Consider the following 17,708-nt stretch of genomic DNA (forward strand, 5'->3'; position numbering starts at 1 on the left):
AATATCCTGAATTGCTCTGAAATCTCAGAGTGGCCTCGAAGGGAGGCAGCATTCATTATCAGGCTGTTAGTATCTCAAGAGCAAGATGTGCTGCAGTTCATCAAAATAGGATAATATGGAATAGAATAGAATATAATAGAACTGAACTATTTCAGTTCCTGCCTGAGTAGATACAAGATCCATTTGGTAAATAAAAGTGCCCCCAGCTCTTACCCTTTAACAGGCTGGCAGCTGTATTCACCAGCTCTATGTGTCTCCCAAGCACCAGTTTGTTTTGGCCGGCATATCTCTTATTCCACCACTGGTACGCGAGCCCTGTGCTAGTTAGCTTTGCTCTATGTTACAGTCATAAAAAATGCTTTAAATGCTCACTAGCCAGGGCAGCTGTGTGCCAGGGGTAAGATGTTGTTAATTTTATAAGCTGAATCCAGGCATTCAAGTGAATTTAATGTACTGATTTTGATTGGTCACTTCTTAAACATGTTTACATTTTAGGGTGTTTTATTGAGTCAGTGTTGTAAATTTTGGCCCATTTGTACATTTGGCTCTCATATTTCTTTCCTTGGAATGTTTGTTCAGTCCCCAGAGTTGCTCTTCTAGTTGCTCACTTGCTTTTCTGACAGGGCTGGTCAAAGTTTTTGCCTTTGCCAGTTGGATAAAAAGTTATTTTCTAGTCATACAGTATTTTATTTTAAGCTAGGATAGATTTTAAGAAAGTTTTAAGTGCAACTATCAGATTTTCAGGTGAAAGACATAACTGGATTTTCCATGTGGGACTTCTTATTGAGAGGAGGGGTTTGGAACAACGGTTGGAAAACCTGTCAGCTAAGTTTCTTGCCTTTGCCTGGAAGTAGAGCCCTACTGAGCTCAGAACCTCTGAAATGCACTCTGCAGATACTGGGGGGAAAAAGGGACACTGTGCTTACCATGCTTTAAAGTCCTGAATTAAAGGTCTGCACACAATCTTTCAGCTCTTTGTGGTGAAAGAGTGCAAAATATTTTTTGGTATTTTAACTTGTCTATGCCTGAAAATATGCAAAGGCCACAGCAGAGACTGGCAGAGCGCCTGAGGGAATGGAGTTAGTCAGATTCTAGCACCAATTGCCTGGGTGATGTTGCCAAATTTTATGTTCCAAGTTTCCTTTGAACCTGTTTCAAGTCCTGATTATTTTGCTCTGACCCACAGATACACAGCCTGCCTAGCAGGAAGAAGAGAAGCAGTCCAGTGACAGGCAGTCTCCTAGGACCTGCAAGTACTCCCCAGCAGCTGCAAGCCTATCACAGGCTATCTACAAGAGAAATACAGGTCACTCATGCTTGGTAAATCAAAAAGAGAAACAAATAACACTTAGGGGACTGAATTTTTTCCACATGCCATAAATATAGGGCTAAGGAAGATGGCTTGTCTATCTGCAGTGGACTGTCAAAGCCCAGGAAGAAACAGAAAACAAAATGAAATAAGGAGTACCAAAAGTCAAGGAAGAAAACAAGTGGTGGTAGAAACACAGCGACCACAATGAATCACCACATTTCCAACTGTGATAGAGACTATTTGCAGTCTACACACACAGCTCCTCACAAACAGTGGCCTCTACTCATGGAAAATATCAAACCAGAGCGTTTCACCCACCTGACTCACGCTTCATTGCTTCAGCACCCGCTCCCCACTGCTGCTTCCCCACCGGGGCTCACACAATCCTCTGTGACAGTGACTGGCTGAGATAAACCACTTGAACTCACAGCTGCAAGCTCTGGGTCCTCAGTCATCACCCAGCCACATCCTTATGAAGGTCTGCAAAGTCCTCACCAACAGCTCCTGTCACTCTCCTGTACAGGCAACAGTAACAACTGAGAACCAAGTTGGCCAAAGGGATTCAAAACTATATTCTCATTCCTTTTCCAGTGCTGCTGTAAACCTTGTCAGTACAGTGTTCCTGGACTGGCTGTTTCAGGTGTGATCTGGCAATGAGATATGGTATTCTGCCTTCCTTCCCTTGGGCTACATTGAGGGCAGCCACTGCCACCAATTAGCTTCCTTGTGGGAAGTTCACTATGGAGACAGGGTCTGAAGTGTCTTGTTGTTTCAGAGCCTTTTTGGTGGCTGTAAAAGAAGGGATTGCTAAGCCTACCGCTGCATATTTTTGACATCTTACTAAATTGCCAGCTTGACAGAGGAGAAAAGTCATTTATATAATATTATGCTAACATAATGCACTTCTTAGTGCTGCTAGTAAGCCCTCCACACAAAGTGAGTCTCAACATCAGTGTCATAAAGAGTATGAAGAGTATGCACATTTTCTTTGGCAATAAAACACCATTGTTCAACTTCTCATTAGTTTACTGAGAAATGGTATACTGAGAAAGTTTATTTCCTTTTTAATAATTATGTTACTTTGAGAATTCAAATAATTGAATGATTTGAATTTGAATAATTCAGCAGTTACTTTGAGGAAACATCCTCTTTTCTTTTTACTATACCTCATTAAAAACTTCATGATGGATTATTGCCATCACCAGGAGAAAAAGGATGGAACTTTAGTAACCAGTAAACTTAAGTGTGAGTTAACTTTTGCAGTAATCTATAGCAGATTGGATGGCCAAGGCACATGAGTGATTTGTTTTGTGCCCATTTATTACTGTCAAACTGCTGAGCGTGGACCATGGATTGCACAGGGGAAAGCTTCAGCAGTTCCTAGCAATTCCACTGATACTTTGAACTTCCCAAATGCATGATCATTGCATGTACATTTAAAATCTCCACAGGAAGTGAGACATAGGTGTAATCCCACAATTCCAATGTAATACTGCTGGAATTTTCCAGAGTCTAGGAGTTACACAGTGGGTTATGACAAGCTGAGGGAGGTTTTTTTAAGTCAGTCTTGTTCTGATAAGACCACTGTACTGGAGTAGACTAAACATTTTGCCCTGGAAAAAAGGGGCAGCACAGGAACATGAATATAATCTGGGCTTGCTGCTTTCCCCCTCCCCCCTCTCTAAATAAAAATAAAATGTTATTCATTAAAAATTTGTCCTACTTCAGCATGGTCATTGCTAAAGCAGTAACATGCTTCCCTGGCTGCCCCAACTGTATTCCCACAATGGGCAGTTTCTTTTCAACAAGATACTCTGGACAAAGGAAGAAAGCATATGACCAAAGGATTATTGGATAGCAGTGACTGTGTTTCAGTTAAAACAGGATAATTTTGAGACTTATGAAATTTTGGGTTATATGAAGATATTTCAGATACTGAAAGTCTGTCATAGATTTGGGAAAATCAACTAATGCAATTTCAGAACTAGACTCGAGCACAAAAAATATGATTGCAGTAATCAGTCTTCACTGAGGTGCTCCTAAGCTGTTTTAGTTTTCTTCAATTTATGTATTCTATAAGCAAAGAAAAAAAAATCATAACACCTTAAATACTCTAGTCATCTGAGCTTTAACATGGGGAAAACAGAGGCTTTCTCTTCTGTTTTAAATTCAAGCTAACCAAAGACATAAAATTATATACTCTGTGGCATCTCCAAATGAAGTTTCACTATTGTTTTTTCACATTGGTATTTTCCTATCTGCCCAAATCAATTAGCTGAACAAATTAGCTCAGTGCATTAAGCATGATGTTAATAACACCGAGGTTGTGGGCTTGGTCCCTGTACAGGCCATTCACTTAACAGTTGGACTTTTTGGTCCTTGTGTGTCTATTTCAACTCAGAATATTCTGTGATTGAGAAACCGATGGGCCTCAGTTTTGGCCAAGTGAACCATCTTTCTGACAAGCAGCAGAATAGATGTGTTACTTCTCAAGTCTCTGAGTTCATTTTTAAAACTGGCAGGAAAGTATGCACATGGAATGTGTCTAGAAAGAACACACTTTAACCCAAAATCAGATTCTGGATTTTTTTCTTCCGGTAAAGCTATTTTTGAAATACGTAGCTCCGTGTCTGGAAGTAAATGGTGTCACTTCTTCTGATAGTTTTTTCTTTATGATTTAAGTATGACATGCTCAGTAGTAGTCAGCTCCAAAATAACTACAGTACAGCTATTTGTCTGAGACTGCTGGCATCATTAAGAGTGTGTTGTTTTAAGAGTGTCTGAGGTTTGTGTGGTAGTAATTGGCTTGCTAGAGAAATCGGTGTAGGGACCAGGAGATCCAATTAGGTGTACAGTTTTCAGTGTCATTTCTTGACCTTGTGGGTCTTAAAACTCAACTACAAAAACCAAACCCAAGAATTCCTGCTTAACTTCTGATTAGCAAATCTGATCCTTAGACATAGCAAAACAGATGAAGTATTAGAGAAGAGCAAACAGGCAGCTCATCTTGGACTTGGACTTCTCTGTTTTAGTTGAAACACTTCTTGATGCAAGAAGTGGGAAGCACCATCTGCTTTAGATTCATGTAATATTCTCTGGATATGTTGTCTGTGGTATTAATTTTGTACCATTCTTCATAATAAGTTTGTAAGGTTGGCCAAGGTTAAGTTCTAATTGCATCAGCAATTGCTTGATTCACAGCTCAGTGACACATGCCTGTATTTTTGTCAGGGAATCTCAGCTTGCTGAGTCCTTCTTTGTGAGGATAGAAACATTCATGGACATCAGCAAAAGTGATTGTGTGCTTTCACTGACATGAAATAGTTGACTATTTTGAAAATAATATTTTAAGTTTAACCTTTATGAATTTAAAACCAAAATCACATTAAAAAGTGCAGTTAAACTTTTTTTTTTATGCGGGAGAGAAAAAAAAATCTTTGAAGCTTACAGAGCTCAGTGCTGATACCCCTAGAAATCTTAAAAATGTGATTCTATGAGTTGTAATGATGTAAGCACCTTGAGAGTGCCCTGCCAACAAACTACAACTCTTTTCTTAGAAGTGAGAGTAGTTCAGCCCCTGACCCTCTGATTCTGTGAGTTTTTCTGTGATAGTCAACTTCAGGTAAAAAAAAACCCAAGCAGCAATGTAATGGCCTTTAGAGACAAAAAAGTTACTTATTACTCACATTCTAAAAACTTTAAAAATCTCATTTAAAACAGATAAAGGGCAAGAAGAGCAGGGAAGGGTGACTTCTCTAGCATGTTGTGCTTCTGGCACTGCACTGCTGGAGGTGGCCCCTCCACAGGGGGTTCCTCAGCACATGGACTATGATTCTCAGTCCCTGTGTGGATGATAAGGTGGTGTGTTTCCTGCATTGATTTTTATGTTTTTGTGCAGAGGTGTAAAGCACACTCAATAGAACCTAAGAGGGAGTTCAATGAATCTGACCTTCACGCATGGCTTGCTTCGCAGACCTTCCAGATTTCTTTCCTTCATTGAAATGAGTTGATTCAGGAACATCCATGTACTGCCCTGCCATAAAAGCAGCTTTCCTCAAGGATTTACCATGCAAAAAAACAGAGAGTTTTCAAAACAGAGTGAAGATTGGCACATGGCTGTTCATGCAAAAATACAAAGAGGCTGTGCTTGATGTTTGATTGAACTGCAACAAGCACCTGAACACTTAAGGGACTAAACTACCTTCTTCAAACTGATGAAAAGTTGAAGTCCTGGTTTAAAATTTTTCCCCAACTCTCTTCAAAAGGAAACAAGGCCAGGAGTGTCTCAGGAGGATGGCTAAGGAACTTGGAATTTACTGAGTGAATTTGGAGACTGTGAGTCTGTCATAGTTCAGGTGAAAGACCAGCTTTAGATAGGGACCAGCTTAAGGAAAGGGGGAGTTTTTAACATTTTTAGCATCTTTTGGGCAGAGCTGGTTATCTGGAATGAGGCTTGTGCTTAATCACAGTGCTGTCATATCACCTGCTTTTATTTGACTATCTTGTTTACACTGTCTTATTTGAACTCAAATAGTCTTTTCAGTTCTGTTATCATTTAACTGCTATATCTCTAAGCCGTTGCAAAACATTGACAGCTTAAACTCCTCTTTAATTGCTTCCAAATACTGTTTACGAGTTATGAGAGGTAGTTTTAGGCTAAGAAGATTGAATTTGATGACTAATGTTAGCATTTGTCAATCCAGTTATGAGACCTGCATGCATGAAAAGGATCACTTTCCTGAAATACCATAGTTCAGGTTCCAGTCACAGCCTTTGTTATTCCTGGTTATTGGGAGGACTCTGGGGTTCTTAAAGCAGCTGGATAACATGGGGACAAACAGAACTGGAAGCAGTTCTGCAGAGGCCTGTGTGGGGACTTGCCATGTCTGTGTGGCCTTCAACCCAACACTTTGTGAAGAGAGGCCTGGAAAGAGAGTGTTGTCCAACACTAGAAGTTGTCTTGGGTTGAGACAAGACAGGGAAGTAACATGCTGGTGATCAGAAGTGGGAACCCCCTGATTTCCAGAGGTGCCCTGTTCTCACTTGTGGCTCTGGAGGTGCTGGCTCTAGATCAGGAGGGAAACTAAGGCAGGTCAAGGCTGCCCAGGGACTGCACAGCAAAGCACACAGTGTCCTGAGAGGTCCTGGTGAGGTGGTCATTAGGCAAAATAAGGGAGAGGCAGAATGAGTGTGATATGCTGCATGCCTTCACAAATCACAGTATCCTTTTAGGGCTTTGGGCAGGTTTACAGGTAATGTCATGAGAATGCAGTGATAATCGATGGTTTCAGCATTTAAAAGGCACTATATCCCATGAAATACACAATGCCTGGTGAAAACAGCTTTTCTAACAAAGAGCCTTGATTTATTGAAGAAGCAGTAGATTTTCTGGAGTACCAGTGTGTTCATTTAGCAAACAGATGTGGCACTTACTATACTCATCTCCCAATCCAGCCATTTGTTATCATGCCTCTGCCAAAGGTTACTTTAAAAAGAACCATGAGAGCACTTCTTAGTCATAAACAGCAGCTGGTGAGGCTGCAATATCTGAAGCCCTTGCAGCTGTTTGCTAAGTGGTTGTGTGCCTGAGCTCCAAGGCATCACAGTCTTTCAGGTACTTCTGAATATCTCACCCAAGGGTCCATATGCAACCTTTGTTTTTCATTCTTATCTTGTTTCTTTACAGCATATAGTGATTTGGGGTATTACATTATTAATAAGCTGCACCATGTCGATGAATCAGTGGGAAGCAAAACTCGGAGGGCCTTCCTTTATCTTGCTGCCTTCCCTTTTATGGATGCCATGGTGAGTGCCTGATTCAGAACTAAAATTTAATGTTAATGTTATGTTTTTGTGACCTTAGTTCACCAACTTTGTTACCTGATGGGAAATTCAAACATGCAGAAGTAAGGTGTGTCCTTTGCAAGCAATAATTCTGTATATACCTAGACTCATCTCCTACTACATGGAGAAAGCATCTGAGTGGACTTTAAACATCCAGAGATCGTGACAGATGTCAAAAACCTCAGCTGCCTTGTTAGAGTTACAATATGAGTATGTTGGAAAGCACTTGTCATCTTGTGATCAGTGGCACTGGTTGTCTGTATGTGACCTCATTCTGATTTGTGGTGAAAGATTTGGATTTGCCAGGCATTCTCAGACCACCTGCAGAGCTCACAAGGAGCTCACAAGGATCAATATTTTCTCAAAGCAAATTTGTCAAAAAGATCTTTCTTACCATCAGTTTTTATGAGCACAGCTAGCTCCAGTATATCTTAAATGCTTGGGCAAGAAAGCCACACATGGGAGAACTGCTGCTTCCCAGATCACCAGGCTCATTGCTTGTGGCCTGCACAACATGAAAATGTGGCAACTCTCTTTAATGCCTCTACCTCTGTGTAAAGCTGGTAAAGGAGAACCTTCTCATGCCAATGCCTCCCACCACTTTCTCACCGTTTTGTCTGCTTGACAGTTGCTGACAATAAAAAGAAATTGGATCATTAGAAAGAAGTTGGTTTTCTTTTCCAGACAGGACTCACTATAACTCAGTGGGCCAATGAATATTACACTTCAGAGGTGCATCCAGCTGGTAAATGATTATTTATTAGATTTACTATGATAATTCATCCTGTGCAGCATCTGATTTGTGAAGGGCTGCTTTCTTACTAGGTGCACTCAGAAATTTCTATGCAGTCTGTAAATTTATCTCCATTCTCCCTGCCAGCCTGGTAATGAGGAACTCAATGCAACAGTGCTTTTTCTGCATTAATGGCTTAATGTTTGCCCAGGTTCACACCATTTCTGCAGGTTGTTTGTGTACAATAACAACCAGAAAATAGCATTCTTGAACCTGAAATCATTCACAATATCATAATCACTTCCTAAACTTTTCTCTGGCTTTTTTTTTTTTTTTCAGGCATGGACCCATGCTGGGATTCTGCTGAAACACAAGTACAGTTTCCTAGTGGGATGTGCCTCCATCTCAGATGTCATAGCTCAGGTAAAGGCTCCTCAGAGAAGTCACTGTTGTGTTATGGACCAGATGCTTTCCTACACAGGAACTCCCTTGTACAGAGAGTCTCTCTGTGCTTTCTCTCTCTTTTGTAAGTAAGACACCAGAGGAAGTAATCTTGTGTGCTGCCCTCTGACTGTTCATCAATCATAGGAAGGCTATTTGCTGGCAGTTGTGCTTTTGGACAGCCTCACTTGGCTGGATCAAGTCAGTTCCCAGGACTGTTTGGCTTAGGGTCATGTCCTGAAGCACTTCCACAGCCCTGTTTGATAATGGCTGAGAAAGAAGTTCTGTATGTACACGTGTACATTTGGGGAAAAGAAAGGTCAGGCAGAGACTGCTGGCTGCTACCAATCCTGAGGCTGAGAAAGTGCTTTGAAAGAGATCTTTCTCTCCCTGTACATTGTCCCCAGCACTTTGCACAGTTCCAGTGAAGTCCTGAGCTGGAGGTGAAGGCATAATTCTCCAGCTGACCTGTCAGTTTTGCATGTGGTATCTAATCCAAGGAAATGCAGTGTAAGCTGCCTTCTGAGTACTTGTTACTGTTCCAAAAGGCAAAGGCTCAGAAGTGCACCAGAGTCTGTGGTGATAACCCCTGGGTGATTCAGAGAAGAGCAAATGTTTTTTGAACTTTCAGAAGGGAGGTGTTAACTATCCTGTTGCTTTGTATTAGGTACACTGAAAAAACAACATTCATACACACTGATGATGGCCAGTGTTGTAGCATTTAAGAACCAATATCCAGCCCTCTTTTTAAAAAATACAAAAATTTTAGGAAATTAAGAGTCCCAGCAACTGTAAACAGTTGCTGTACTGCCCCATTACAAGCTGAATGGTGCAGTGACTGGATAAGAAAGAGGATAAAACAGTATAACATCAAAGGGAATATGAAGTCACTGGCACTCAGTTCAATTTTCCATTGCATTTTCCTCCCACTAAACATAAGGAAACCATAAACCAGGTTGAACCCTTCAGTCAATTGCTACTCTGTATTTGTCAGGTCTGCCCCACTACAGTACTGCAGTAAATCCCCAGAGATAATAGCAATTACTGTAAATGACCTTAGCCCCCAGGGTCTGCTCTTGTTCCCATGTCACCTACGAAGTCTCCTGACCCTGGGTGCATGTCAGGTCACGGACAGCTAAATACAGAAACAAATTCTTATTTTGGCCGTGCCCTTTCCACAGCGGTTGGTGAGTGGGGTGCCAGGGTTGTGAAGAATAAGACACCTGTCATCTTCTCTCAACAGAATACTACACAGAGCAAGAGCAAATCCAGAACATAAAAAGTTGTGGCTGTCATAGCCCAGAACTCTTCACCTACATCTGCACCCTACACAAGGAGTATGGCACAGGCAGGAGCCACTTTTTCTTGAGTAGCTTCATGTGCATACTCTTTGTGACTGACTTTGCTTCTATTTACTGAAAAACAATATTTTTGTAGATTTTAAAACCCTCATAAGCACTGTGGCCTGCCTCAGGAACATTTACAGAGCGTGTTTTTTCTTAACTACTTCTGCAGCTCTAGCACTGAAGGAGAGAACCTGCACCTGAACCCGTGTATTTCATTTCTTGTAACTCACTTGAATGCCAGCATGTCCTGGCAGGATTGTCTTGGTTCTGCTCTTCACAGCACCAAACACAGTTGGCTTTCCAGTTTGCCCCCCATCCAGAGTAATTTGGAATTTAACAGGCATTTGATCCACTCTGTACTTAACAAAGAGAATAAAATCATATTAATCAGTTCCTTTACATTTTATGGATTGAGCATTTAGTCTTAAGAGGCTGAATTATGAACTGTTCATTAGCCCAAGTTTCCATTTAATTTACATTAATGTGGCACTCAGCTGAAAAGCAAATAATGAAATCGTGAAATTTCACTTGAAAAAGTTGAAAATTGGGTTACATAAGACCTCCTGCTCCTAAATGTTGACGTGAATATTTTAAATCATCTGGCTTTTTAATTGTGACTACCCTCCTCCCTGCCCAAGAAAAAAAAATAAAAATGGTAGTGCTTAGAAGCTGACCCTAGAAGCATGTCTCCAGCCTCAGCATGTATCAGAATAGCACATTCTCCTGGGAAGGGTGACTCTCAGCCACATGCTTGCTGCCAGACCTTGCCAGGCTTTCATGCCAGCCTTCTCCTATTTATGGGTTTTACTCTGACACCTGCTCAACCTTCAAGTCCTGTTCCATAGAGTATGAAGCTAACTCTTGTTCTTCTCATGTACATGACCAAATACTGAAGGATCCTGAAGTTTCTATAGATCCTGTAGCCGTGCAAGTTGTTGCAGATCAGCTTAGTAGGAATCAGACAGGAGATGGGTTGGCCCTTCAGAAGCACACAGACAAATTGTTAATCATCTCTTTGCTTTCTCTGCAGGTTGTTTTTGTAGCCATTTTGCTTCACAGTCATTTGGAGTGCAGGGAGCCTCTCCTGATCCCAATCTTGTCCTTATACATGGGAGCACTTGTCCGATGTACCACGCTCTGCCTCGGATACTACAGGAACATACATGATGTTATTCCTGACAGAAGTGGGCCTGAAATGGGGGTATGTCTTCATACTTGTGTTTTTTCAAACTCAATAATTTTACTTGGGGTTTTGTTGTGTTACAATACTGCATTAAACCACTGTGCATGGAGGGCCTTCTCTCTGTCCTGCAGAAAAAAACATTTTCAGTTAAAGAGGCATCGAAGAAATTATTCTAGCAACTGCACATGTGACACAATGCCTTCCATGATATGGATGTGTCTACTGAGGACCTCTGTACTGAGCTGTAAGACAGCACAGCATGAACTAAGTGAACACTTTAGTTCATATGGAAGAAGATATCAAAATTTCTCTTTTTCTTCAAATGTCATATTGTTTTTCATGTAGCTTTGTCTGGAAGTCAGAACAAATTATGCAGATAGATACCTTATGCATTATTTATTGAGATCCATGACACATCTTCTTTTGGATCAGTATTGCTACCAGAAATGAAAATATTTTAGGCTCCTCATACTGAAAATTACTGAAATGAATGTACCAAACTGACAATGGATGGGAAAAGCAGAAAACCTTTCTACATTTTTTTGGTCCTCTGCTGCATGTTTTTTTTTTTTCCAAACACACTTCATTTTTTTTACCCTATGTTGCAGGGAGAAGCTACAATAAGGAAGATGCTGAGTTTCTGGTGGCCTTTGGCATTAATTTTGGCAACCCAGCGAATAAGTAGGCCCATTGTCAACCTTTTTGTCTCCCGGGACCTAGGTGGGAGTTCTGCAGCCACAGAGGTAAGAAAGGCAGTGCTCTCCATTACTGCAAATGATCATTTCCATGGCATTACCACTGTGCTTCTCTTCTCAGCGAAACTGACAAGAAAAAATTGTCTTAAGTACATTTCTGTTTAGTGCCCTTTTTATGCCAGAAAAGAAGATTGCTTGGGCTTTCCCCATGAGCCCTTCTGCCAGGTCTAGTGAGACCTCACCCTCAACATGTAGAATTTTTTCACTGAACAGTGCCTGCATCCCACGTTTTCATGCTCTACACATAGGTACATATAGTCTGGAGCATTTAGATCCCAGAAATTTTAGGGTGGTTCACAGAAGTCCCGTCTCCTACTCTTTCCTGTCATGTATATTTTATGGCTGTGCAAACCGAAGTGAAACTACTGTTAGCAGTCAGTGCATCACACAGAAAGATAAAAAAGCACATATTAAAAATCTGTCTCCTGGTTGAGATATGAAATGTATCTCTTGAGGAATTTCAGATTACTCCAGTAAGCCTCCTACAGCTTTTGGGAGACAGATTTCTGATTGTAATGCAGAGCCTTTACCAATGCTCACCACAAGCTCACTCATTCTCTTAAGAAGTCTGTGAGATTTCTGCTGGTAGTTTTGTGCAAGGACATCCAGATACATATTGTCATATAGAATAAGCAAAGCTGTAAGACACTAAATGAAAAGTTGAAAGAACTGCTGCTAATTTGTCTTACTTTTGTTTGGACTGCCAGCTCAGTTGTGATGATTGGGCTACCTCTTTGGTGGTGGCTTTTATAGGGGCCTTTTTCACCTTTAAAATACAGGTGGTAGATATTTAGGATGTCTTTCATGCATGTATGTTGGAATAATACTAACTGAGGAAAAATACTGGAAAAAAATCCCTGCTGAAAACCTAATGCTTTCATCCAAGTGGAATCTAGCATACAAAATATGGTAATGAAATACTTCTTTCTTTAACAGGTGCTGTGTCTTTGCAGTCTTTTTGGATTTAATGATGTAAATAAGCAAAATAGCTTTTATATTCCTTACTCAATTTAACCAAGTTAGATTTCATACAGATGGAAATTCTAATGAAAATAAAATAATGGGAGGGTGTGCAATTAAAAAGGGTACTATCTTAAAATTCCAATTTGTTTTATTTGAACCAATTACTTTTTCAAGGTACATTAAACATTATTAAAGCTATTATTAGCAGGGAATGATCTATACCACTCTCTTCCTCTCTGTGGATATTATTATATTCCACTCTCTTTTTAAATAGCACAGGGAACAAATTGGGTTGCTGCTTGGTCCTGTGTTTGTATAGATCTTTTAACCAAGCAAAGACAGCAGTTAGATTTATAATAGGAAAATGAGCTCAGATAATCAAGAAAATGTGTTTTGAAAGTTAGGGAGTGAAACAGAAAGAGCAGTAGTTGAAAAAGGTCTTTCTTAACACTACCATTGCCAGATGTCAAATGAATCAGAAATGTGTGGGTTGTAACAGATCTGAACCTGCAGACAAAAGGCACCCAAGCACTCTCAGTTAATATGTGGGGGAGTTTATGTCTTTGATAAACCTCTTGGACTGTGATTATGAGAGTGTAAAAGGGCCTAGTTTTAAAACTTCAGGCTCTGAATTGTTTCTTCCCATACAAATGTTCATCTGGAATTATTTTTGTCTGGTGCTCACTAATGAACACCAGAGTGGGAAGAGGTGGGTTTTTTGTCTCATAAGTGCTTTCTGCCCCCAAGCAGTCAGATTGATGCCCAAACTCAGTCAGCCACTGAGGTCCACTGATTTATAGTCCGTCTGTCTTACTTGAAGCTGGTTTATTTATGAATAACCAAGTAAAATGCATGTAAATTGAAATTATGTGGTATGATCCAAAACTACTGTGAGCTGCAGGCATTCTGCTGCTCAGGTATCTGCAGGTAAAATAATTCAGGAGCAATATAGGGGGAAGGTGTTGGACTGGTTAAGGGATGACCACAGCTCAGGTTAGCTATTACCTCAGAGTATCAGAGTGATGGTAAAATGACAAAGCTGACTTAGGTAACTTCATGGTACAAAAAAATTTCATAAGCTTAAAATGGCAGGCCAAATGATGGCCATTTTGATGGTCTTTCTGAAACAAAGCTTTCAGTCCCTTTTCTGGCTTCACATTGTGTCAAGGTCAGTGTGGTGATACTGGTGGGCAATTGTGTTTGAAGATTTGATTTCTCTGTCTCTCTTCATAGGCAGTGGCGATTTTGACAGCTACATATCCTGTGGGACACATGCCCTATGGCTGGCTGACAGAAATCAGAGCTGTCTACCCTGCTTTTGACAAGGTGAGTGTCCCTGTTAGGGCTGTCATAAATACCTTGTGCCTGTGTGATCCTCCTAGTTCTCTCTGTTTGTTGTTCCAGTGATAGGTTTTCTTAAAATCTAGTTAAAATTAATTGGTTTTTGGTGGCTTCAAGCTGTTGTCTGATTTATGATTTTAACCTTAGCTCTGTGTTACAAGGTATTAAGCTGCCTTTTGGATAGATAGGTGCTGTATTTTTAAGGATTAAAAGAAGTTCTCAGTATGAGGTAGCTACTTAGGTAATGAAGTGATTTCTCACAAAGTATCATCACTGAGTGAGCAAGCTCATGTCTCTGCGTGGGATTTTGTGGTATCTCTCAAGTGGGTTTGGGTTCATTTGCTCATATTAATACTTAGCAAAGGGTGTTTCACAGACTGACAGTAACATAGATAACAGACATTCTTTTAGTATTACTGACTTGGCTGACCAAGGCTATGAAGATTTTTGTTGGTAAATAATGTAATTATGTAAGAACGCAAGGACTGCTCCTGGAACCAAGCACAGAGCAAAAATTAATTTTGTTTAGTCTTTTTTTTTTTTTTTTTTTTCTTTTTTTTCTTTTTTTTCTTTTTTTTCTGATTTTTAGCTGGTACTCACTAATCCATATGCTATGCAAAGAACAGTCCTGTCCTGTGACTCTGGAATTCAAATGCCAGATCTTTTCCTTCCCTTTATTTACCAATTAGTAACTAAACTTTCTGGTTCCAAATACGCATGAAAAATATGTTTGTTTTCTCTGGAATGTACTTAACTGGAGCAAGCCCTGTTTAATATCATCCACCATATTTCCAAGGAGAATTTAAAACCAACACAGAGTCAAATCAGTCCTAAACTCCTAACCTGCCTGTATACAACTAAATTGACCTGTCAGGTAAAATACCACATGTAGGCTTTCTCAGAGGCCATGCTGCTGAAAAGGAACTGCAGATGCAAACCCAATGAATTGCAAGAAAAAAATAATTTGGGACAGGAAAGTCAGGAGCTGCTAACCTCATTTGATACAGTAACAATCAAATGCACTATTACCAAGCAATAGCAACAGCAATTAAGGCTCCTAAATTCAGGTCTCATTTAGCTGGTGAAAGATATGCTGACAACTGCAGTGGTGACAGGATTAGACCATGATTTGTCCATTTGTTTATTTCAGTTAAAAAGGTTTCTGATAGGGCTCTTGCGGAGCAATGTGAGGAAGAAAAAGCTAGGGCAAGGCACAGATGGGTACAGTTTATCTTACTGCTGAAAAAGTACTAATGGGTATTTTAGTTCCATCTTTGAAGAGCAATTTGTAATAAAGTGTACAAAATGAGGTAGCAGCAGTATAAAGGGTATTTCATCCTGGCAACCATATGTGTAAATGCCTTCACTGTACTTTTCAGATAAGAAATACTAAACCTGAAACCCACAGTGGGTTTTTTAAGATTGCTGTGAGAATTGCTTTTCCCTTGGTCATGCATCACCTTGTGTCACTGTGCCTTTCAAAAGCTTTGTTTCCTTAAAGAAGTCTTTCTCAGAAGAGTCCAGATAGAAGCATTTTTGTTTGTTTTTTTTTTCATTTCTGGACCCTGTAAGATATCCATTTTGATTTTCAGAAGCCAAAACAGTGTGCTGGCATGCAAACTCCCATTTTCTTTTGTCAGTTACTCAGGAAGCTGTCAATGCTGATGACCATCAGAAGCACACTGACTGATGGGATTTGAGATGCCCCTCTTCAGTGGCTCTACTGCAGACATCAGATTCTTGTCTTCACAAGGGAAATCATTCTCTCTCTTCACATTTGTAGGAGAGATGCAGGGTCCTTCTTCAGTCTTCTATGAGACTTTGTGTCCAAAGCAACCCCGTGGCCTAGCAGTTACATTCAGGTTAAGGGTTACTACTGAGATTTTGGAAGACAGCAGGCAAATGCTGGTTCTGTGCTCTGTATGGTGTTTTATATGGTGATAATGCCATTGCTCTTAATGAACCCTGCCACCTGACTCAGAGCAACACCAGCTGTGAGATTTGTGAATGCTATTTATCTGAGGACTAGATGGGAATGGATACTCTTTTTGCTCCAAAGTGTTTTGTTCTGAGAACTAAATAGTGCATAAGAGTTATGAACAAAGAATATGTGGTCAAGAGTTGGAACAAGGGATGGAGTATGGCAAGGGCAGGGATAGCAGCAGTGGGATAGGAACAAATGAGAAAGCTTTTTCTTAGCAGCCCTTTTGGATGGTTTGATTGGGGTGTGCTTTATTTCCTCTTTGTTATTTTAGGCTTGTTAGAAAGTTGAGTCATGAAGCAAAAAGTTCATTTAAACCCTGGTGAGTGATGTAAGCAAGGCTTATCCTCACATCTGTGAAAACTAACAGCAAAGCAAAGTATTTCTTCAGAAGCACAATTAATAGTAATAGCTGCATGAAAAAACGTTTCCAGAGAGTTTTCATAACCAGTTCCAAAAAGGTCAGGCGGAGTGGCTTCCTGCTTTAGGGTCTGGGTTGCCTACATCTTCAAGCACTCAAACTTCCAAGCAGCTATTTAGGCAGGAGTGTGGGGCCATCCACGTCCAATTGCTGCACTGATCAGAACAAAAGCCTTAAATTGCAAAATTCCATCAAGTACCTGAATGTGTGTGGAATAATGCACTCTTCACAGTGCTCCACTCCCAAGTTGTGTCTGCAATAGTTCTATTTCTCCTACGAGTAACTCTAGTAAAAGAGGCTGACTCTGGCAGGTGCTGCTGTTCTACCCAAGTTACATCTAGGATGTATAAATGTACATCTCATGCTACAGGTTTTATCAGCAGGTGCACAGAGTTGTGTATCTCAAACAGTCCCAGGGTAAATGCAATAGATGACCTAACAGCTTCTTGCTTAAGGGCTCCTAATGGTACCCTGCTTTGATATACCATCCTCTCCTTTCACAGACCATTTAGTTTGGTTTTATGTGCTCCCCAAGGGCAATTTTAAATCTTCAGCTTCATTTGCTATATTAGACATTTGGAAGAAGGTTTTTTTTGTTTTAAATAAAACTTTGCTACCATGTGACAACAGAGCCCATGTTCAAGGTGGAACATCTAATAGTCCTAATTATGTTCTGTTCATTAAACTGCATTAATGGAGCCAGCTGTTCCAGAAGCTTTGTTTATATTACTTACTTGTCTAATCGGATCAGTAAGGATGCTTGCATTGGTGATTTGGTACCAATTTGTGGTAAAAGGGAATAAAATCCTGTTTTTCCTGTGGAAACATACTGCGAACTTCAGACTAAGGTTAAAAAAATCATGTGGTGTTTTCTTAGAAGGAGCTAGCAACCTTTTTCAAAGCTGAATTAGTTAAATAGGACTCCTTAGAAAAGTAGAGTGATTACTCAGCCCTCAGTAAGCATAGCAGCAGTCGCTGTCAGTTTAAGCGGAAAATGTCCTGTAGTGGTACAAAGTACTCAGAAAGCTCTCGGTTATAAAGCAAACAAGCCAAGTCAGACACGGACAGGCACAGACAGTCAGGTCTAGCACATGATCCTGGTGTCAGCAGCTCCCGGTAGTCTGGAGCCAGGCTAATGCTCGCTATCTCTTTCTCTTGCCCTAGAATAACCCCAGCAATAAACTGGTGAACACCAACAGCACCGTCACATCCACACATATCAAGAAGTTCACTTTTGTTTGCATGGCGTTGTCCTTAACGGTAAGAAACCTTTGTTCAACTCAGTGGTTTTCATCTCAACCAGAAAATTGTCTCCTCTACCTAATGCTAAAAGCACTAGCAGTTCAAGAAAGGTGAGTTGTCTTGTCTTGTGAAGCTCTGTTGCTTTT

The 17,708-nt window shown here is 40.4% G+C and overlaps 1 protein-coding gene across 2 annotated transcripts in view; it reads left to right on the plus strand.

Moving 5' to 3' along the window:
- Window positions 1–17,708, plus strand: part of ANKH (ANKH inorganic pyrophosphate transport regulator) — a 105,828-nt gene that overhangs the window by 57,452 nt on the left and 30,668 nt on the right. For both annotated transcript variants that reach the window (XR_014592051.1, XM_083880934.1), the window contains exons 3-8: window positions 6,999–7,117; window positions 8,229–8,312; window positions 10,707–10,877; window positions 11,468–11,602; window positions 13,811–13,903; window positions 17,485–17,580. Coding sequence is in view for 1 of the 2 variants with exons in the window: in XM_083880934.1 (XP_083737060.1) it covers window positions 6,999–7,117; window positions 8,229–8,312; window positions 10,707–10,877; window positions 11,468–11,602; window positions 13,811–13,903; window positions 17,485–17,580 (698 nt within the window). In the remaining variant the exon portion in view is untranslated. The remainder of the gene's footprint in view (window positions 1–6,998; window positions 7,118–8,228; window positions 8,313–10,706; window positions 10,878–11,467; window positions 11,603–13,810; window positions 13,904–17,484; window positions 17,581–17,708) is intronic.

The sequence above is a fragment of the Zosterops lateralis genome, assembly GCF_965231275.1.
Source record: "Zosterops lateralis genome assembly, chromosome: 1".
Classification (NCBI taxonomy): domain Eukaryota; kingdom Metazoa; phylum Chordata; class Aves; order Passeriformes; family Zosteropidae; genus Zosterops; species Zosterops lateralis.